Source organism: Sardina pilchardus, chromosome 22 (genome assembly GCF_963854185.1).
Source record: "Sardina pilchardus chromosome 22, fSarPil1.1, whole genome shotgun sequence".
Lineage (NCBI taxonomy): Eukaryota > Metazoa > Chordata > Actinopteri > Clupeiformes > Clupeidae > Sardina > Sardina pilchardus.
This window is the reverse complement of record NC_085015.1, coordinates 22,950,439-22,965,820: the sequence shown is the minus strand read 5'-3', so window position 1 is coordinate 22,965,820 and position 15,382 is coordinate 22,950,439. Positions and strand designations below refer to the sequence as shown.

The 15,382-nt window shown below is 49.6% G+C and overlaps 1 protein-coding gene across 1 annotated transcript in view; it reads right to left on the bottom strand.

The window, feature by feature from the left end:
- The window catches only part of myo1d (myosin 1D), a 91,262-nt gene that overhangs the window by 33,545 nt on the left and 42,335 nt on the right, over positions 1–15,382 (bottom strand). The window contains exons 13-16 of the mRNA XM_062526409.1: positions 15,202–15,276; positions 14,768–14,900; positions 13,847–14,013; positions 10,487–10,694 (exon numbers count right to left, since the gene is read on the bottom strand). Of these exons, the coding sequence (XP_062382393.1) occupies positions 10,487–10,694; positions 13,847–14,013; positions 14,768–14,900; positions 15,202–15,276 (583 nt within the window). The remainder of the gene's footprint in view (positions 1–10,486; positions 10,695–13,846; positions 14,014–14,767; positions 14,901–15,201; positions 15,277–15,382) is intronic.

Genomic DNA, 15,382 nt, shown 5'->3' with positions numbered 1-15,382 from the left:
ACACTCTTTCATTATCCTGACGTTTAGCGCTAGCGATACAAACAAGGTCGCTAGCCTCAGGTCTGCAACTGCAGGTCCCTTGCGGACGCTGCAGTCCTCTCTAACCTGTAGCGGCCCTAAGTGATGACCTCACACAAGCAGACGCGCTCTCGTGGGTCTCACCGCTGCAGCGGCAGGGCTCCTTGCGCAACACCTCTGATTAAATTATGCATTAGGATAGGAAGGGCCAGAGGGACACAGATTCGTCACACTCAGCAGAGCTGTCCACCGCACTCCAGCCTGATGAGGGCAAGAGATGTCCAGACTTATTTGGGAGGGAGGCGGGGAGGGGAGGGGAGGGGAGGGGGGGGTGGGGGGGCATGCATCATGCATGTATTACTATCCATCTTCCTCTGAAATCCTCTCCTAATCAATACGTTCACATATGACTATGGATGTCTTTATGGATGGGGGTGGTGGTTAAGTTGAAGAATGTCTAGTGATGCTCAGTTGGGACATCATCAGAGAAAAGACAAAAGAGGCAAGTTATGAGGGGGGGGGTGGGGGCGGGCTGTGGAACAAAAACAAGACGAGCTCAGAGTCCCCACAGCGCTCTGCCTCAGCGTTTTTCGGAGACAAAGAGAGGACCCCTGGAGCAGTGAGCCACATCTGTTGCGGCTGCGCTGGAGAACTTCACACTCCGCCGTGCGTCTCCGTGACCTTCTCCCTCCTGCGACGCCTCTCGCCATATGCTCCGATCCTCCCTCTCTCTCCTCCTGGACGGCCCCTTTCGAGGGCGGCGCGCGCGCCTTGCTCATCGACTCACTGGCGGGCGGGCTTCTGCTTCTGCACGTCTGTAACCTCCTCACACTGCGTCTTTCTAACAAACACCCTGCCCATCATAATATTTCCCACCACCGACAGTGACACTGCTGCTGTTGTGGTGTCTGGTGACATTCACATGACTGCTGCAGCACACATGTGTTTGCTGACAACACAAATAAATGCTGATGATTAAGGCCTTCGGATGAAACCGAGAGGGGAAAAAAAGAAAACCCATTAGCATGACCGCTTAACGCGTGTTGACAACAACCTTCGCGCAGATAGATGGGGTCAGGGATGTAAGACTAACGAAGAAACAGCGGCTCTCGTTTGCATGTGTTTCGGATTAGCGACTTCTTTTAGCGTCTCGCACGCGTGTAGCGGTGTTGACAATAGCAGCGCGGATGGGCAGCTTAGGGCCGCGCGCTCGAGAGAGAGAGAGAGAGAGAGAGAGAGAGAGAGAGGGGGAGAGAGAGAGAGAGAGAGAGAGAGAGAGAGAGAGAGAGAGAGAGAGAGAGAGAGAGAGAGAGAGAGAGAGAGAGAGAGAGAGAGAGAGAGAGAGAAGAGAGAGAGAGAGAGAGAGAGAGAGAGGAGAGAGGGAGAGGCCCATGACTGCTCCGCGCGGCGCTTAAGCTGCGAGGGCGCCGTGACAGGTGTACGTGTTGTGAATGCAGCAGCAGGTAGCGGAGCTCGGAGGGAACCGCTTCAACAAAGGGGCCAGACATACGGCTGGGGTTCCACACGAGAGGAGGGGAATGCGGGTGTGCTGATGAGCGTGGGGGTGGGGATGGGGGTGCGCTGTGTTGCGTTGCGGTGGACAGAGGGGGGGGGGTTGGTTGGTGTAGGAGTGGCGCAACAGCACCCAAGGGATGCTGGGTAAATCACCCCAATAACATTCCTCCCTCCCCAACCCCACCCACATATCAACAGCCCCAGCCGACATCCAATAACCCCTGTCTGATCAGCATTTTAAAGACTCTTGCCACATTGGATACCTCCCCCCTCTCTCTCTCTCCCCGCCCTCCGCTCCAAATTTACGACCTCATCAAGGCTAATTGGAACCGCTCGCCGAGACAAAGTGTGACAGATTGCCGACGCCCCGATTGGTCATTTCAACAGCATTTGGAGTAAAAAAGAAAAAAAGAAGGAACCAGCAATGGAGTTTTTGTTCATAAAAGACGAGCAAAACACTTGACATCTGCCATGGCTGCCGGAGAAAAACACGAACCGTGAATAATGGATATGGATGGATAAATTCTACAAGCGAGCACGGCCCAGAATGAAGGGAAGCTCTGAGATAAACATCAAACGCTTTTTTTAATAACAAATAAATAAATAAAACAGGGGCCATTCTGGGGTCAAGCAAATGGGGGTAATTATGAAAGGCGTGCCTGAAAGGCGATGCTTTGTTAAATGTTCCGAAACAGAGGTGGGAACGTAAATCACGCCAGGGGAGGGAGGGAGGGGGTAAAAAAAAAAAAATAAAAAACCTTTCTCCTGTGTTAGCATTTTCATCAGGTGTCAGTGGGCCACTAGCTATGGATGGGATGGGGAGGCGGAGGGGCAGGAGTAAACGAGCGAGCGAGCGAGGCCGCCGTTCATTAATCACGAGCGGACAGACGGGCTGGTGGCGGCAGCTCCCCAGGCGCCTGGGAGCCGGAGCCCACGCCTAAACACGCCATTCCTCCATGTCCACGCAACCCTCATGGGGAAGAGGGGAGGGGGCGCTGCGTCTGAGGCCTGACACACTCAATACAGACGTATGATGAGATCAAACACTGTGTGTGTGTGTGTGGTGTGTGTGTCTCTGTGTGTGTGTGTGTCTGTATCTGTGTGTCTGTGTGTGTCTGTGTGTGTGTGTGTGTGTGTGTGTGTGTGTATCTCTGTATGCGTATGCAAGTGGATGTGTGTGAGCAAGTGTTGTATGACACAGCTAAGTGGCAGCAACACCAGTCCAAACCACAAGCAATCACTGGGGAGACAGACAGAAACAGAAAAAGCGAGAAAATAGAACAAGACAAACAAAAGAGAGGAGAAAAAGCCCAGAAAGACAGAGACGGAGAGATCGAAAGGAGAAGAAGAAGAAAAAAAAACAAGGGGCAAGTGAGGGAAAATAACAGAGAGAGAGATTTTCATAAATCAATGCGGTGTGGAGAGGCTGCTCGGCTCCATCTCCTCTCTGACCTCTAGCCGGCTGGCAGGCCTTCATCAGGGGCGCTTGGTGCGCTGCCATCCGGTGGCAATTAGAGGAAGTAACAGCCGGACCCCTGACGCAGCTGTCAATCCCACCCAACCCCCACCCCCCTACACACACACACACACACATGCGCGCGGCCAGCAACACATAATTAAAACCACTATCAGATTAAACACATACCTGCTACTTAGTGATTGAATTCCAGCACACAGCACCACTGCTTTACACAGGCTACCCTTTTGTGCGAGGCAATTTCCTGATTTCTGTTTCTGTGTCTTAACCCCCACCCCCACCTCCACCCACTCACCCACTCTCTCTGAAGAAAAATACACAAACGCTCTCTCTCCCTCTCTCTCTTTCTGTATGTGTGCGTGTGTGTGTGTGTGTGTGTGTGTGTGTGTGTGTGCGTGTGTGTGCATGTGTGTGTTGGTGTGTGATAAAGCGTGTATTTATGTATTTATTTGAAATCTTAACTCTGTAGCCCCATGTTTAAATTGTATTTATTTATTCAAGTGTGATAAGATGGCAGTTCAGTTCAATGTTTTATAAACAGGCAAACGAGGAACATCCAAAAAAAAGCCTATACTATTGTGCCAGGGAACAGCACAGAGGGTCAAATCAGAAGGCAAAAAGAATACAAATATCTTGGCCGCGAGCCAGGAAAACCTTGGTTGCCATGGTGAGAACATCCACGGCAAGGAGGATAATGCCAAAAGCCTCCTGAGGAAAGCAGTGCCAGAGGTGCTCTTGTGTAGATACAGTAGAGCATCCTTCATTTCTGCACTCACAAAGCCAGTCCATCCCATCATTAACATAGATAGAGGCGGGATAAAATACAACCCTGCGGTCTTATCACCTCATGTGGTACTCCCACAGAGCAGGCGTGGGGATCATTTGTCCTGGAGCGGATATGGAGGCTCTCCTCCGTCGCTATCATCAAGGCTGATGGGTGGTGGAGGGTAGCCAAGGAGCTGACCATTGTGACAGACACACGTCACGTGACCCTGAGTCTGAAAGGTCACGCCAACCTTCAATCGCGGGGTCAAAACGCACAAGCAAATTCCAAGGTGACTTTATTCGATTATGACAGCCCCCATGGAAGAGGACAACTGCACTATTATTCACCTATAATGGCAGTGCAACAGAGGACACATTAAAGGAACTGTGTCTGGGGGGGGAGGAGGAGACAGCCATTCTGCATCAGCACAATCAAGATTTATGCTAAGTGCTACGCTACAAACAAAAGCCAGTGAAATATGGCGGACGGCGATACGCATACACAACACAAGACTAGCTGCCAAATGGGATGGAGGCGGACGTGCGACGCATTTTGTTTACGTTTCGGTGTTCTGCTGGTGGATGAGATTAATGCAAAGCGACGTCTCCACATTACAGGGTTCCAGTCGGTAGAGGCAGGTAGCTAGAGCGAACCGATTAAGAGGGTACAGCGCGGCACAAGAACTTAGCTTATGAAGAAATATGCAAAGCAAAGGTATTAGACCGAACCACAATAACCCGCAGACAACCCCCCCCCCCCCCCCCCCCCCCCTCAACATCACTGAGGAGATTGAGAGACGGGCACAGCGATGGGCACAGTCCCTCTTGAACCCTGTTAAATATTAATTCTCAAGAAGATGAGAGGGACAATTATGAATAATTCAGCAGCCCCCCCCCCCCCTCGCTTTGTCTGATTGGTAATCCGTCAGATTGATACAGTTCCCTAATGAACAGGGCGGCTCTCGGGCTCCTCCTGGGCGATGTGGGAGAATGTAAACAGCGCTACAGAGGGACATTTATGGGGCTTTGGGCTGCTGGGGGGAGAGGGGGGGGGGGGCTGTCTGTTTTAACAGCAGACCTGCCGGGTGGATGGCTTTTTGGTACTGCTGTGAAACTCTCTAGTGGCTCGGGTGGATTCTTGGGAAAAACCCTCTGGGGTTGTTTTGTAGGACAAACGGAGATTGGAGAGGGCATTGTTCAGATCTTTGCGGTGGAAAATAGCTCTATCTCAGGAGGAGAGGGAATTTGGCCATGTTATATGGTGGGGGGTTGGGGCGGGGGTTTCTCAGATCTGAGATGCACAACACAACACACACACACACACACACACACGCACACACACACACACAGGGAAAACCGACACACAAGCAGGCAGGCAAATGGCCGACAGCAGGGCAGATGAGCCCCGGTATTATGGCGCGCCCGTGGGAGCGGTGCTGAAGCGGAACGGCTTAGGGCCCTGAGCAGAGGAGAGGAAGAGACGAGACGAGACGAGAGGGAGAGGAGGAGGAGGAGGAGGAGGAGGAGGAGGAGGGAAGCTGGAATGACAGCGTGAAATGGGGAGTCGCGGAGAAGAGCGGGGAGAAGGGCTGTGAAGAAGCTGGCGCATTAAAGGCGTGTGACGGAGCGCTGGAACTAGGCATCTCGTCTCTCTCTCTCTCTCTCTCTCTGTCCTTCTCTCTTTGCTACCCTCTCTCCACATCTCTGTCTCTCTCTTTCTATCCCTTTCTCTCTCGCCACTCTCCTCCACATCTCTGTCTGTCTCTCTCTCTTTCCATCCCTCTCTCTCACTACCCTCCTCCACATCTTTGTCTCTCTCTCACTTTCCATCCCTCTCTCTCTCACTACCCTCCTCCACATCTTTGTCTCTCTCTCACTTTCCATCCCTCTCTCTCTCACTACCCTCCTCCACATCTTTGTCTCTCTCTCTCTCTCTCTCTCTCTCTCTCTCTCTGCCCCCTGCACCTCATTTAGAGGGATGAGAAGAGTAAACACATCCTGAGTGGTTAGCAGGAAGAGGCTACGATCATGACCACAGACGATGATGAGAGACACAGAGATGAAAAGGAAGAGAGGATAGATAGATAGAGAGAGAGGACAAGAAAGCAAAGAAAGGAAAACAAGGGAGAGAGAGAGAGATGTGGCGGGATACGAAAGGAGAGAGACAGACAGTGAGCTCCACATTGGCACACAAATCAGTGGGAGAAATCAGAAAGTGTGAGATTGAGTGTCTGCACCACCACCCCCTGATTTCTCCCTCCTCCTCTTCCTCCTCTTCCTCCCCAGACAGATAAAGAAGGAAAAACAGAGGGGGAGCAAGAGAGAAGGAGAGAGAGAGAGAGGGCAAAAGAAAGAGAGAGAGACAAGGAGAAGGAGAAGGCAAGTGAAAAGGAAAAAGAGAAAAAGAGAGAGAAGGAGAGAAGGCAAGTGAAAAGGAAAGAGAGAAAAAGAGAGAGGAGAGAAGGCAAGTGAAAAGGAAAGAGAGAAAGAGAGAGAGCGCGTTTGCTGGGGGTTGGGAGGCGTACCTCGTGGGACTGGCACCAACACCTTTGGCAAAACTGGCACCGTTGGCACCCGCCACCCAGGTCTGTCACATGCTGATAAGGGGATTGTGTGGCACAAAGAGCGATCTCGCGTCTGCGACGAAGCAAAACATGGAGACGGAGAGAGAGAGACAGGGAGAGAGAAAGAGAGAGAGAGAGACAGAGAGAGAGAGAGAAAGAGAGAGAGAGAGAGAGAGCGCAGGAAAGCAGAGACACGAGGCAAGAAGAAGAAGAAGACGACTGCGGAGAATATAAATCTCCCCACGCGCGGGGGTGCGGGGAGGCAGAGGGTAAATGGCACCCCCGGTGCAGTGATGTACCTCAGTGCACAGGCTGTCTGCACGTCCACGCCGCCTGTAATGAGGCCGGTACCCCCACTCCTGACTGACTGATGTATTTATACTGTCTGGGGGTCGGGAGAGGTGGCCCCAGCCCGGCTGGGTGTCGCTATTAAACGCTGAGTATCTGCCTGAAGGGAGGCACGGGGAGGGGATGGGGGGGTGGGGGTCGGATTTCAGGAGGTTAGCAGCGAGATTAATAAAGTGACAACACCAGTGTCGCCTCCATACCCCAACACCACCCACCACCCACCACCCGCCATCTAAACCACCCCCCTCCGCCAGAAATCTGCCATGGTGTTTGCCCGAGGGGAGCCTCTGAAGGGGATGAGCCCGTGTCAAGACGACGTCTGCATCCAGGCGGGCGACAAGCGGGGTCTCTGTCGCTCAATGTGCAGGTCAACCAAATCCCCCCCCCCCCCCCCCAATCCTCCCGACCCCCCCCGGGCACAAGTCGCCGGGCTGATTTGAACACATTGATGTCTGCTAGCATCAATGTGGGCTAGTGTGCTGTGAGAATAACAGAGAAGCGCTGGCCAGGGATTTCATTTAGTGCAGATAAAAACACACTTCAGTAAAAATACCTCCACTCTATTCGCGTTTACTCGTCCTTGTTCAAACAGCAGCGAGATGTTTTGCCGTGTCCTCCCCAGATGGAACTGTCTGAAATAGGCATCTAAAAGGATCCCCGTCTTTGAAACCGGCATCTGAGGACATCTTGAATGGCCCAGGGGTGTGTGCGTGTGTTTGTGTGTGTGTGTGTGTGTGTGTGTGTGTGTGTGTGTGCGTGCAGTGCACTGCTCAGTATTGGTGAATAGGGCCTGGCAGCCAACACAGATTTGATCTGTTAGACTGTCAGTCGAAGCAGACAAGGCCTCTGATATGGCAGAGGGTGTGAGAGGAACTGAAGAAAGGGAGGGAGAGGGAGAGAAGGAGGGAGAGAGAGAGAGAGAGAGAGAACAGGAGGACAGAGAGAGAGAGAAGGGAGAAGAGAAGGGAGAGAGGTACAGAGAGAGAGAGAGAGAGGGAGAGAGAGAACAGGAGAAGAGAAGGGAGAGAGGTACAGAGAGAGAGAGAGAGAGGGAGAGAGAGAACAGGAGAAGAGAAGGGAGAGAGGTACAGAGAGAGAGAGAGAGAGAGAGAGGAGAGGAGATAGAGAGAGAGAGAGAGAGAGAGAGGTGAGTGGAGTTGGACGGGGAAATGACAGCAGCAGATTGCAGTGCTGGGCCGCCCCCTCGCTCAGCCTGTGTTTACCTCAGCTGCAGGAGGCACCGCTGGAGCTCACACTGCTGCTGTCACTTTGCACAATGTGTGTGTGTGTGTGTGTGTGTGTGTGTGTGCGTGCATGCGTTTGTGTATGCGCGCAGGTGAGTATGTTTTCTTCCTGCCGTGATAAATTAGAGTTAGCACAATGTGTGTGTGTTTGTGAGTGTGTGTGTGTGTGTGTACACACGTGTGTGTGCATATGAGTGTGTGTACGTGCAGGTGTAGCCTATGTGAGTGTGTTTTTTCTTCCTGCCGTTGTAAATGAGAGTTTGGGGATCAAATTAAATATCATGAAAGCTCCAGGAGCTCCAGCAGCACAATGACACGGCAGCTCTGGCAGGATCTAATTGAGGGGGCTGGGTAGTCCACAGAGGGACATTCCACTGATAGCCCTGATAGCCCTGCACTCTATATAAAACTCTTTTAATCTTGCTACAATAAAAGTCACACAGAAAATAATGAGAAAATCTCCCACCACCTTCTGCTGGTGCAGACGAGGGCAGAAATGAAATCGGTGACTGAGCTAACTCTGAGTGTGTGTTTCTGGCCTGGTAACGAATGATTTGTTAGAGTGTGTGTGTGTGTGTGTGTTTGGTGGCGGTTTCCCCAGTGCTGGTCCTGTTGTCTCCTCTGGCAGGTCAGGGTGTGTGTGTGAGCACAGAGGAGGCGGTGTGTGTGTGTGTGTGTTTGGGGAGGAGACAGAGGTGTCGCCGCCTCACTGAACCCCGCAGTGCAGATATAGAACACTGCTCCCGTTACAATGCCAAGAGTGTGTGTGTGTGTGTGTGTGTGTGTGTGTGTGTTAGAAAGAGAGAGTGAGAGAGAGAGAGAGGAACAGAGGGTGAGTGAGAGAGAGAGAGAGTGTGTGTTTATGTAGGTCAGAATGAAAGAGAGGCAAGAGAGGTAATACCATAAAGTCACACTTTTTCAGCACTGGGAATTTCTGACATAAATCCAATTTTCAAAACAAATTTCCATCACTTAATTAAGATGAGAGAACAGGATGTGGGCTGAGTCCACCAAACAGGATGTAAAAGTGTGTGTGTGTGTGTGTGAGAGAGAGAGAGAGAGAGAGAGGAGGAGAGTGGGAAAAAGAGAGTGTCATTTTCTATTACCATAATATGATGAAACATCACCACGCTTAAGTCATTATAAGAATGAATATTCAGCCACTGTGGCCTGACGAGCCTTTGAACATACAGCCGCACACATACTGCAAACTCCACGACAAAGTTTACCACAAAACTGGGCCAAACAGAAATGAGAAAAAGAGAACAGGGGTGGGGGTGGGGGTGGGGGCAGGTGTTCTCCCTCTAAGAACCCTTCACACCTGAGTTGAGAAGACCCGGGCTGACAGAACGAATGTGATTTCAGGCACGGACGGATCCCGGAGATCGGCGCATATGAATCAGAATTTGACTCGCTGAGCGAAGCGGCGTGATAGCGCTTCCTTAATTAGCACAACAAAAACAACAACAGCCCTCCTGACTAATGTCACCTTGTCCTGCTGATTGATTTTCAGAAAGTAATTACTATTTTCCCCTCAGTTACTGCTTCAGAACCTCAATCCAAAATATCGACTATTAGAGGCAGGCACTAGACTGTTTTGTGTTATGCAACGCATGACCTTGTTTTACCATCAAAAGACTTGTTTTACAACAATAAACGACCAACAAACTTTTCTTTTGCAAGAAGCAGTACTTGACAAATAGTCATGACTCCAAGTCCTTGGTAAATGGATGGCCATGGCTAGTACGCTAACATGTCATATAAAAGCTACTCAAAAATGGCTTGTCACAGCAGGCACTCAAACATCTGAAAGTGCGTGACCCTACCGTCATAGCCACAGCAAGGCGGCATCTGAAATGTTCCAAGTCAGAGTGTTCTTTCTTGCAAAACGTTGCTTCATCTGAACGACATGTGTACTGTCCAAAACAACCCGCCGCACACCCTGCACACGACCGCCGTGAAACCATTCACCGTTCCGACCATTTTCGCTTTTATTTCGTAAAAAAAAGAACATGTGACTAAGTGGGTACAGAGTGAATGGAATAAGCCTGCAAGGTGAGAGGGAACAGGCTGTTTTCTTGCAAAGCCCTTTCAGTGCCGCCGCAGGCAGCAAGCTGAATAGGGCCCATATGAAAGTAGACGAGCACATCGACAAGGTCTCTCTCGGCGAGAGTGACAGGCCAGATTTTGGAGTGACATGATGAATACAAGCGTTCGGGGAGCCTTGGATTGACAGGTGGTGCAAAGTGGTGGTGTAGGCTACTGAACACTCTACATGAATATTGGTTGTATGAGTGAGGATGCTTCACTTGGGTGGAGTTTTGGATGCTCATATGGGGACACACTGCTGTATTTGGATGGTCAATTAAGACACGTCAGTAAAACATTAGATCAATGCATGGATGTTAATAGCAGAGATGCTGTATTAGATGTTCACTTGAGGTAACAAGCAACTTGATTGGGGGCTGGGGTGGTGGCGTGTGTGTGTGTGTGTGTGTGTGTGTGTGTGTGTGTAAGGGGATAAGTGTTATGGGGGGGCTGCTGCAGGGACGGACCTTCTGCAGGAAGAGCACGATCCTCTGGACCATGTCGGCGCGCTGCTCCTCCAGGCTGAAGATGGTGCGCGGCGTGCGGATGAAGATCTTGGTGTTGCCGTAGGCCACGTCGTGCTCGAAGCCACAGCCTGTAATCAGACGCTTCACCGCCTCCTTGTCTGAGGGGAATTCGTGGTTGGGCCACGTGAACTCTGAGATCATCTTGTACCTGAGTGGGAGATATGGACATATTAAACCGGTGTTTAATATCAAACTGAAAAATACCTCTCCAAAAGGAATGATAATGTTAATGTTAACATTGCATGGCAGCTGTGAATAATATGGCTCATTTTCCAGTGGGCATGTCTTTATTTATGCCTTCATAATACCCCTGAACAGGCAAAATGGCTGATTGTTGCCTGTCGACAGTGATGCAAACCAATGCTACAAACACATATCCAAAACATTTGCCTCTCAATATGTGTGTTATGTATTTGGATTAGAATATTCAGGGACTCTGTGGTCAAGCGTCCATCCCCTATCTGCATAGCTCGGAGAGAGTGCTGAAAGGCGCGTTGCGCAATCCAAATGGCATAACATATTATCAAACCATTTTCACCACTGGCAGAACACAAACACTAAATATGTTTATGACGTCAAACAAGTGCCTCTTATCCCAAAAATAACTGTCTTATGCACACCGTCCTGATTACACAGATATGAAAATAAAGCTGGAATCAACCCACAACACTCAACCAAAACAAACAAACACTGTTACGCCAGGAAATTGAAAAAAAAAAAAAAAAGACAAATCCTTGCTGAAATATATGAAGAAATGCTAATTGGCTGGAGAAAGGGGAGGCTTTAGGCTAAAAGAGGCTTTAGGAGGCTGGTCAGAATCGAGTAATCCGGATGTTGCTTCCTGTCTGTTTGGCAGTCAAAATAATTATGATGTAACACCAAGACTGATGCGTCACTGTGGAGAAAGTGCATGGAAGAAAAATACATTATGAATTTCATAATGTGCTTAGCTGACCAAACGTCATCAAAACAAAGGGAATCTTGACAGATGTTGACCCAGGGTAAAAAAAAAAAAAATTCAACATGCGTGTGTGTGTGTGTGATACAGTTTCTGTGCGTGTTTAAGAATGACTTGTTTTTGTAGCATGACTTGTAGCATAAAGTGCATGGAAGCAAGCACAAGATTATGCTCCATGGAGAGACACACGCAAGAGGGGTGGGGTGGGGTGGGGGGGGCAAGCTTAGTTAATAATCCCTGTCACTGTCCATCCCACTGTGTTGGGTCTAATTCACTAGGAATACGCACACAGTTCACAAGGCCGCCCTGAAGGACCTGACCGGGCAGTCGGCACGGCCTTTCAACCGCCACTCAGCAAGGCCACTGAGATTACACTCAAAGGCAGAAACAGAGCGAAAGAGAGAGAGAGAGAGAGAGAGAGAGAGAGAAAGAGAAAGAGAGAGACAGAGAGAGAGAGAAAGAGAGACAAGGAGCCATAGAGAGATTCAGAGAGAGAGACAGAAAGACAGAGAGAGAGAGAGAGAGAGAGAGATGTGTATGTGTGTGTGTCTGTCTGTCTGTCTATCTGAGAGATAGGGAGCGTGGAAGGAAGCCAGAAGAGGCCATTTCGCTGGCGGTGGAAACAGCCTCACGATGACCAAAAGGCCACATTCATAACTCACGAGTGAAGAGTGGACGCACAAGACACTGCGCACATCCACTCACCTCTCTGTATGGGCCGTGTGCGTCAAAACCCCTCGGTGAATGAGATAATAACATTGCGACCCTGAAGTGAATAGCGGACATTCAATACCTCTCGTGGGGCTTTATGTGCGGATAATTTAATTCCACCCTCTATAGGAGGCTTCCTGACCGCTCGCTGCCCACGAGCGAATGAATCACGGACCTACCGTCTCACCCTCGCCTGACACATGCTGACCGAATGGTTTGAAATGACACCTCCGCTCCCGTTCTTCGGTGCTCTCTAAGCTTCTCGGTCTTGTGTTCAGCCCCATTCAGACCGGCGCACGCTAGACCTTGAGTCATCCGTACTCGTGTAAAGCCAGGCGAGATTGCTACTGCCCCGCAGAGGCCCCGAGTCTCACTCAGTGCAATTCAATTCGACTCAGTTCAATTCAAAAGAGGCTCGCTTGCATGACAAAAAGCTCCAAAGAATTTCTAATTAAACAGGTATCTGCTGTCTGTGTGAAACAACAAACAGGACAGAGCACCACATGGAGTGTGTGTGTGTGTGTGTTTCTCTCTCTCCCTCTCTCCTTCTCTCTCTCCATCTCTCCCCCTCTCTCTGTCTCCTTGTCTCTCCCTCTCTCTCCTTCTCTCTCTCCCTCTCTCTCCATCTCTCTCCCTCTCTCTCTTTCATCTCACTCTCTCCTCTTCTCTCTCTCTCTCTGTCTCTACAGATATGACTTTCAGTGAATCAGCTGGGATGAATGGAGGGCTGCCAGCTAAGTGCCAATTCATTTTCATATTCGTAATTAATGCTATAAATAGGTGTTCTTTGGCGGACGCAACCTGGCCGGCCAGCGGAGCTCTTGTCATTGAAGGAACATGAAAGGACAACAAGCATAATAACCGAGGATTACGTAAGGAGACGGCTCACTTCTCTTGACTCTCAATAAGGGCCGCGCCGGACAACCTTTACTGTAATCTACGCAGAATGTCTGACATTCTGTACAAGCACAACACAATGGACATGGCTGTTACATAATGGCAGTGAAAGGAAGGTTAGTGCTACCTAACTGTTCAATGTGTAAAGGTGCTACAATGACTGTACCGTCATAGCACTTTGAAAAGAGAGGAAGGTGACTGCAGCTCAAAGACTCCACGCATACTTAGAAGATCATTACTCCATAACAGATGTGTTTGATACTTTTTGAATGTGAAGGGCCGTTCACACTAAAGGCGATAACTATAATGATAACGACTAAAACGACTAAAACAACATAAAGGCAAAAACAACATAAAGCTCCACACCACATACTACAACAATAATGGCATGAGGACCAATATTGTTGACACTTTCAGGTCCATTTCAATAATGATAGAAAACTGAGAGAAGATCAGAATCCATCGAATTATCGAGAGACTTTCCTTATTGTTGGTCAGTATGGGCCCTCATATCATTATAGCTATCGTTATAGTCTTTATAATTATTGTTTTAAGTGTGAACAGCCCTTTAGGATCAATTTGATCGTTATTCAAGCAGTCAATTTCAATTTCAATTTCAACACTTCTCTGTTGTGACAACAAACTAAACATTGTGAAAATGTTTGCGAGTGGAGTGAATGGAGTGTAAACGGGGGCAGGTGAAGACACCGGCCCGTCGCGAGGCTGGCACCCACCTTTGGAGGAAGCGGGCGTAAACCTGGCGGGTGGCGTAGCCGGCGCGTCGCACGCGCACGTTCTCCAGCAGGCCCAGGTACTCCACCTGATGCCGACACCGCTGGTCCTCGAACAGCAGCGGCGACTTCACGTCGTTGGGCTTGATGCAGCGCACGTAGTAGGGCTCCTGGGACATGGGAGAGGGGAGAGGGGGAGGTCAGCTAGGCTGTGTATATGTGTGTGTGTGTGTGTGAGAGAGAGAGAGAGTGTGTGTGTGTGTGTGTGTGTGTGTGTGTGTGTGTGTGTGTGTGTGTGTGTGTGTGTGTGTGTGTGTGTGTGTGTGTGAGTGTGTGTGTTTGCTGTGAAAATATTGTGACAAGCACACACGTAAAAAATCAATACGCATGCACACAAACAATCTGGCAAAAGATCCAACACAGACAAACCACAAACTGAATCAATGCTGACACATGCACAAAACAAAACACTCTTACACTTACACACACACACGCGCACACATGCGTGCGCGCACACACACACACACACACACACACACACACACAGGTTTTCTCCTCCTGTCTAATGCAATAAAGTGAATGTTGAAAACAGAAAAACAAAACATCCCTAACAGAGTCATATGAAAAATGCATTTGGACACTCAAGCACGGACTCATAACAGCACAAACAAACACACACTCATACACCCATACAACAGACAAGAGTGAATGAATCAGTCTAAAGTGAGTAGCCCATTTTGTGTCTGTATGAAATACCAAATAGGTCAAATAAAAATCTGAATAGGGTGGAGGTTTAATGTTGTTGACTCAACCACATTGTGGGGTATTTCTCTCTCTCCTTCTCTGTGTAAGACAGACACACACACACACACACACAGAGAGAGACAGAGAGAGAAAGAGAATGGGAGAAAGAGAGGGACAAACCTTGGATGCTAGGTTCTCCACCAGTGAGATCATGGAGTTCTTGAAGAGGGTGGCTGCAGTCAGTGGCCTCTTGGTCACCTCAGTGATGCTGAGCTTCCCCTCGGGCCACATGCCCTTCAGCACCGAGTTGGAGCTACAGCAGAGAGGACAGAGGGAGAGGGAGAGAGGAGGAGAGGAGAGGAGAGAGGGAGAGAGGGATGGAGGAGAGGAGAGGAGAGGAGAGGAGAGAGGGAGAGAGGAGAGGGGGAGATAGAGAGGAGATGAGAGGAGAGGGGAGAGAGGAGAGGAGAGGAGAGAGGGACAGATGATAGGAGAGGGGGAGATAGAGAGGTGGCAGGTGAGGAGAAAGAGAGAATTTATAAATACTTATTCATAATTTATTGAGTAGAGAGGAGTGTGTGTGTGTGTGTGTGTGTGTGTAATGTTCTGTGTACCTGTTATACAGGAGCCTCTTAAAGTCCTGAAAGAGGGTGTCCTTGTTCTTGTCAATGAAGCCAACAACAGAGTACCTGTAAAGAGAAAACACACACACACACACACACACACACACACACACACACGAGATTCTTATTTCCCGTTGATGGACCCGGGAGAGCGACACATTAGAGTTAATGA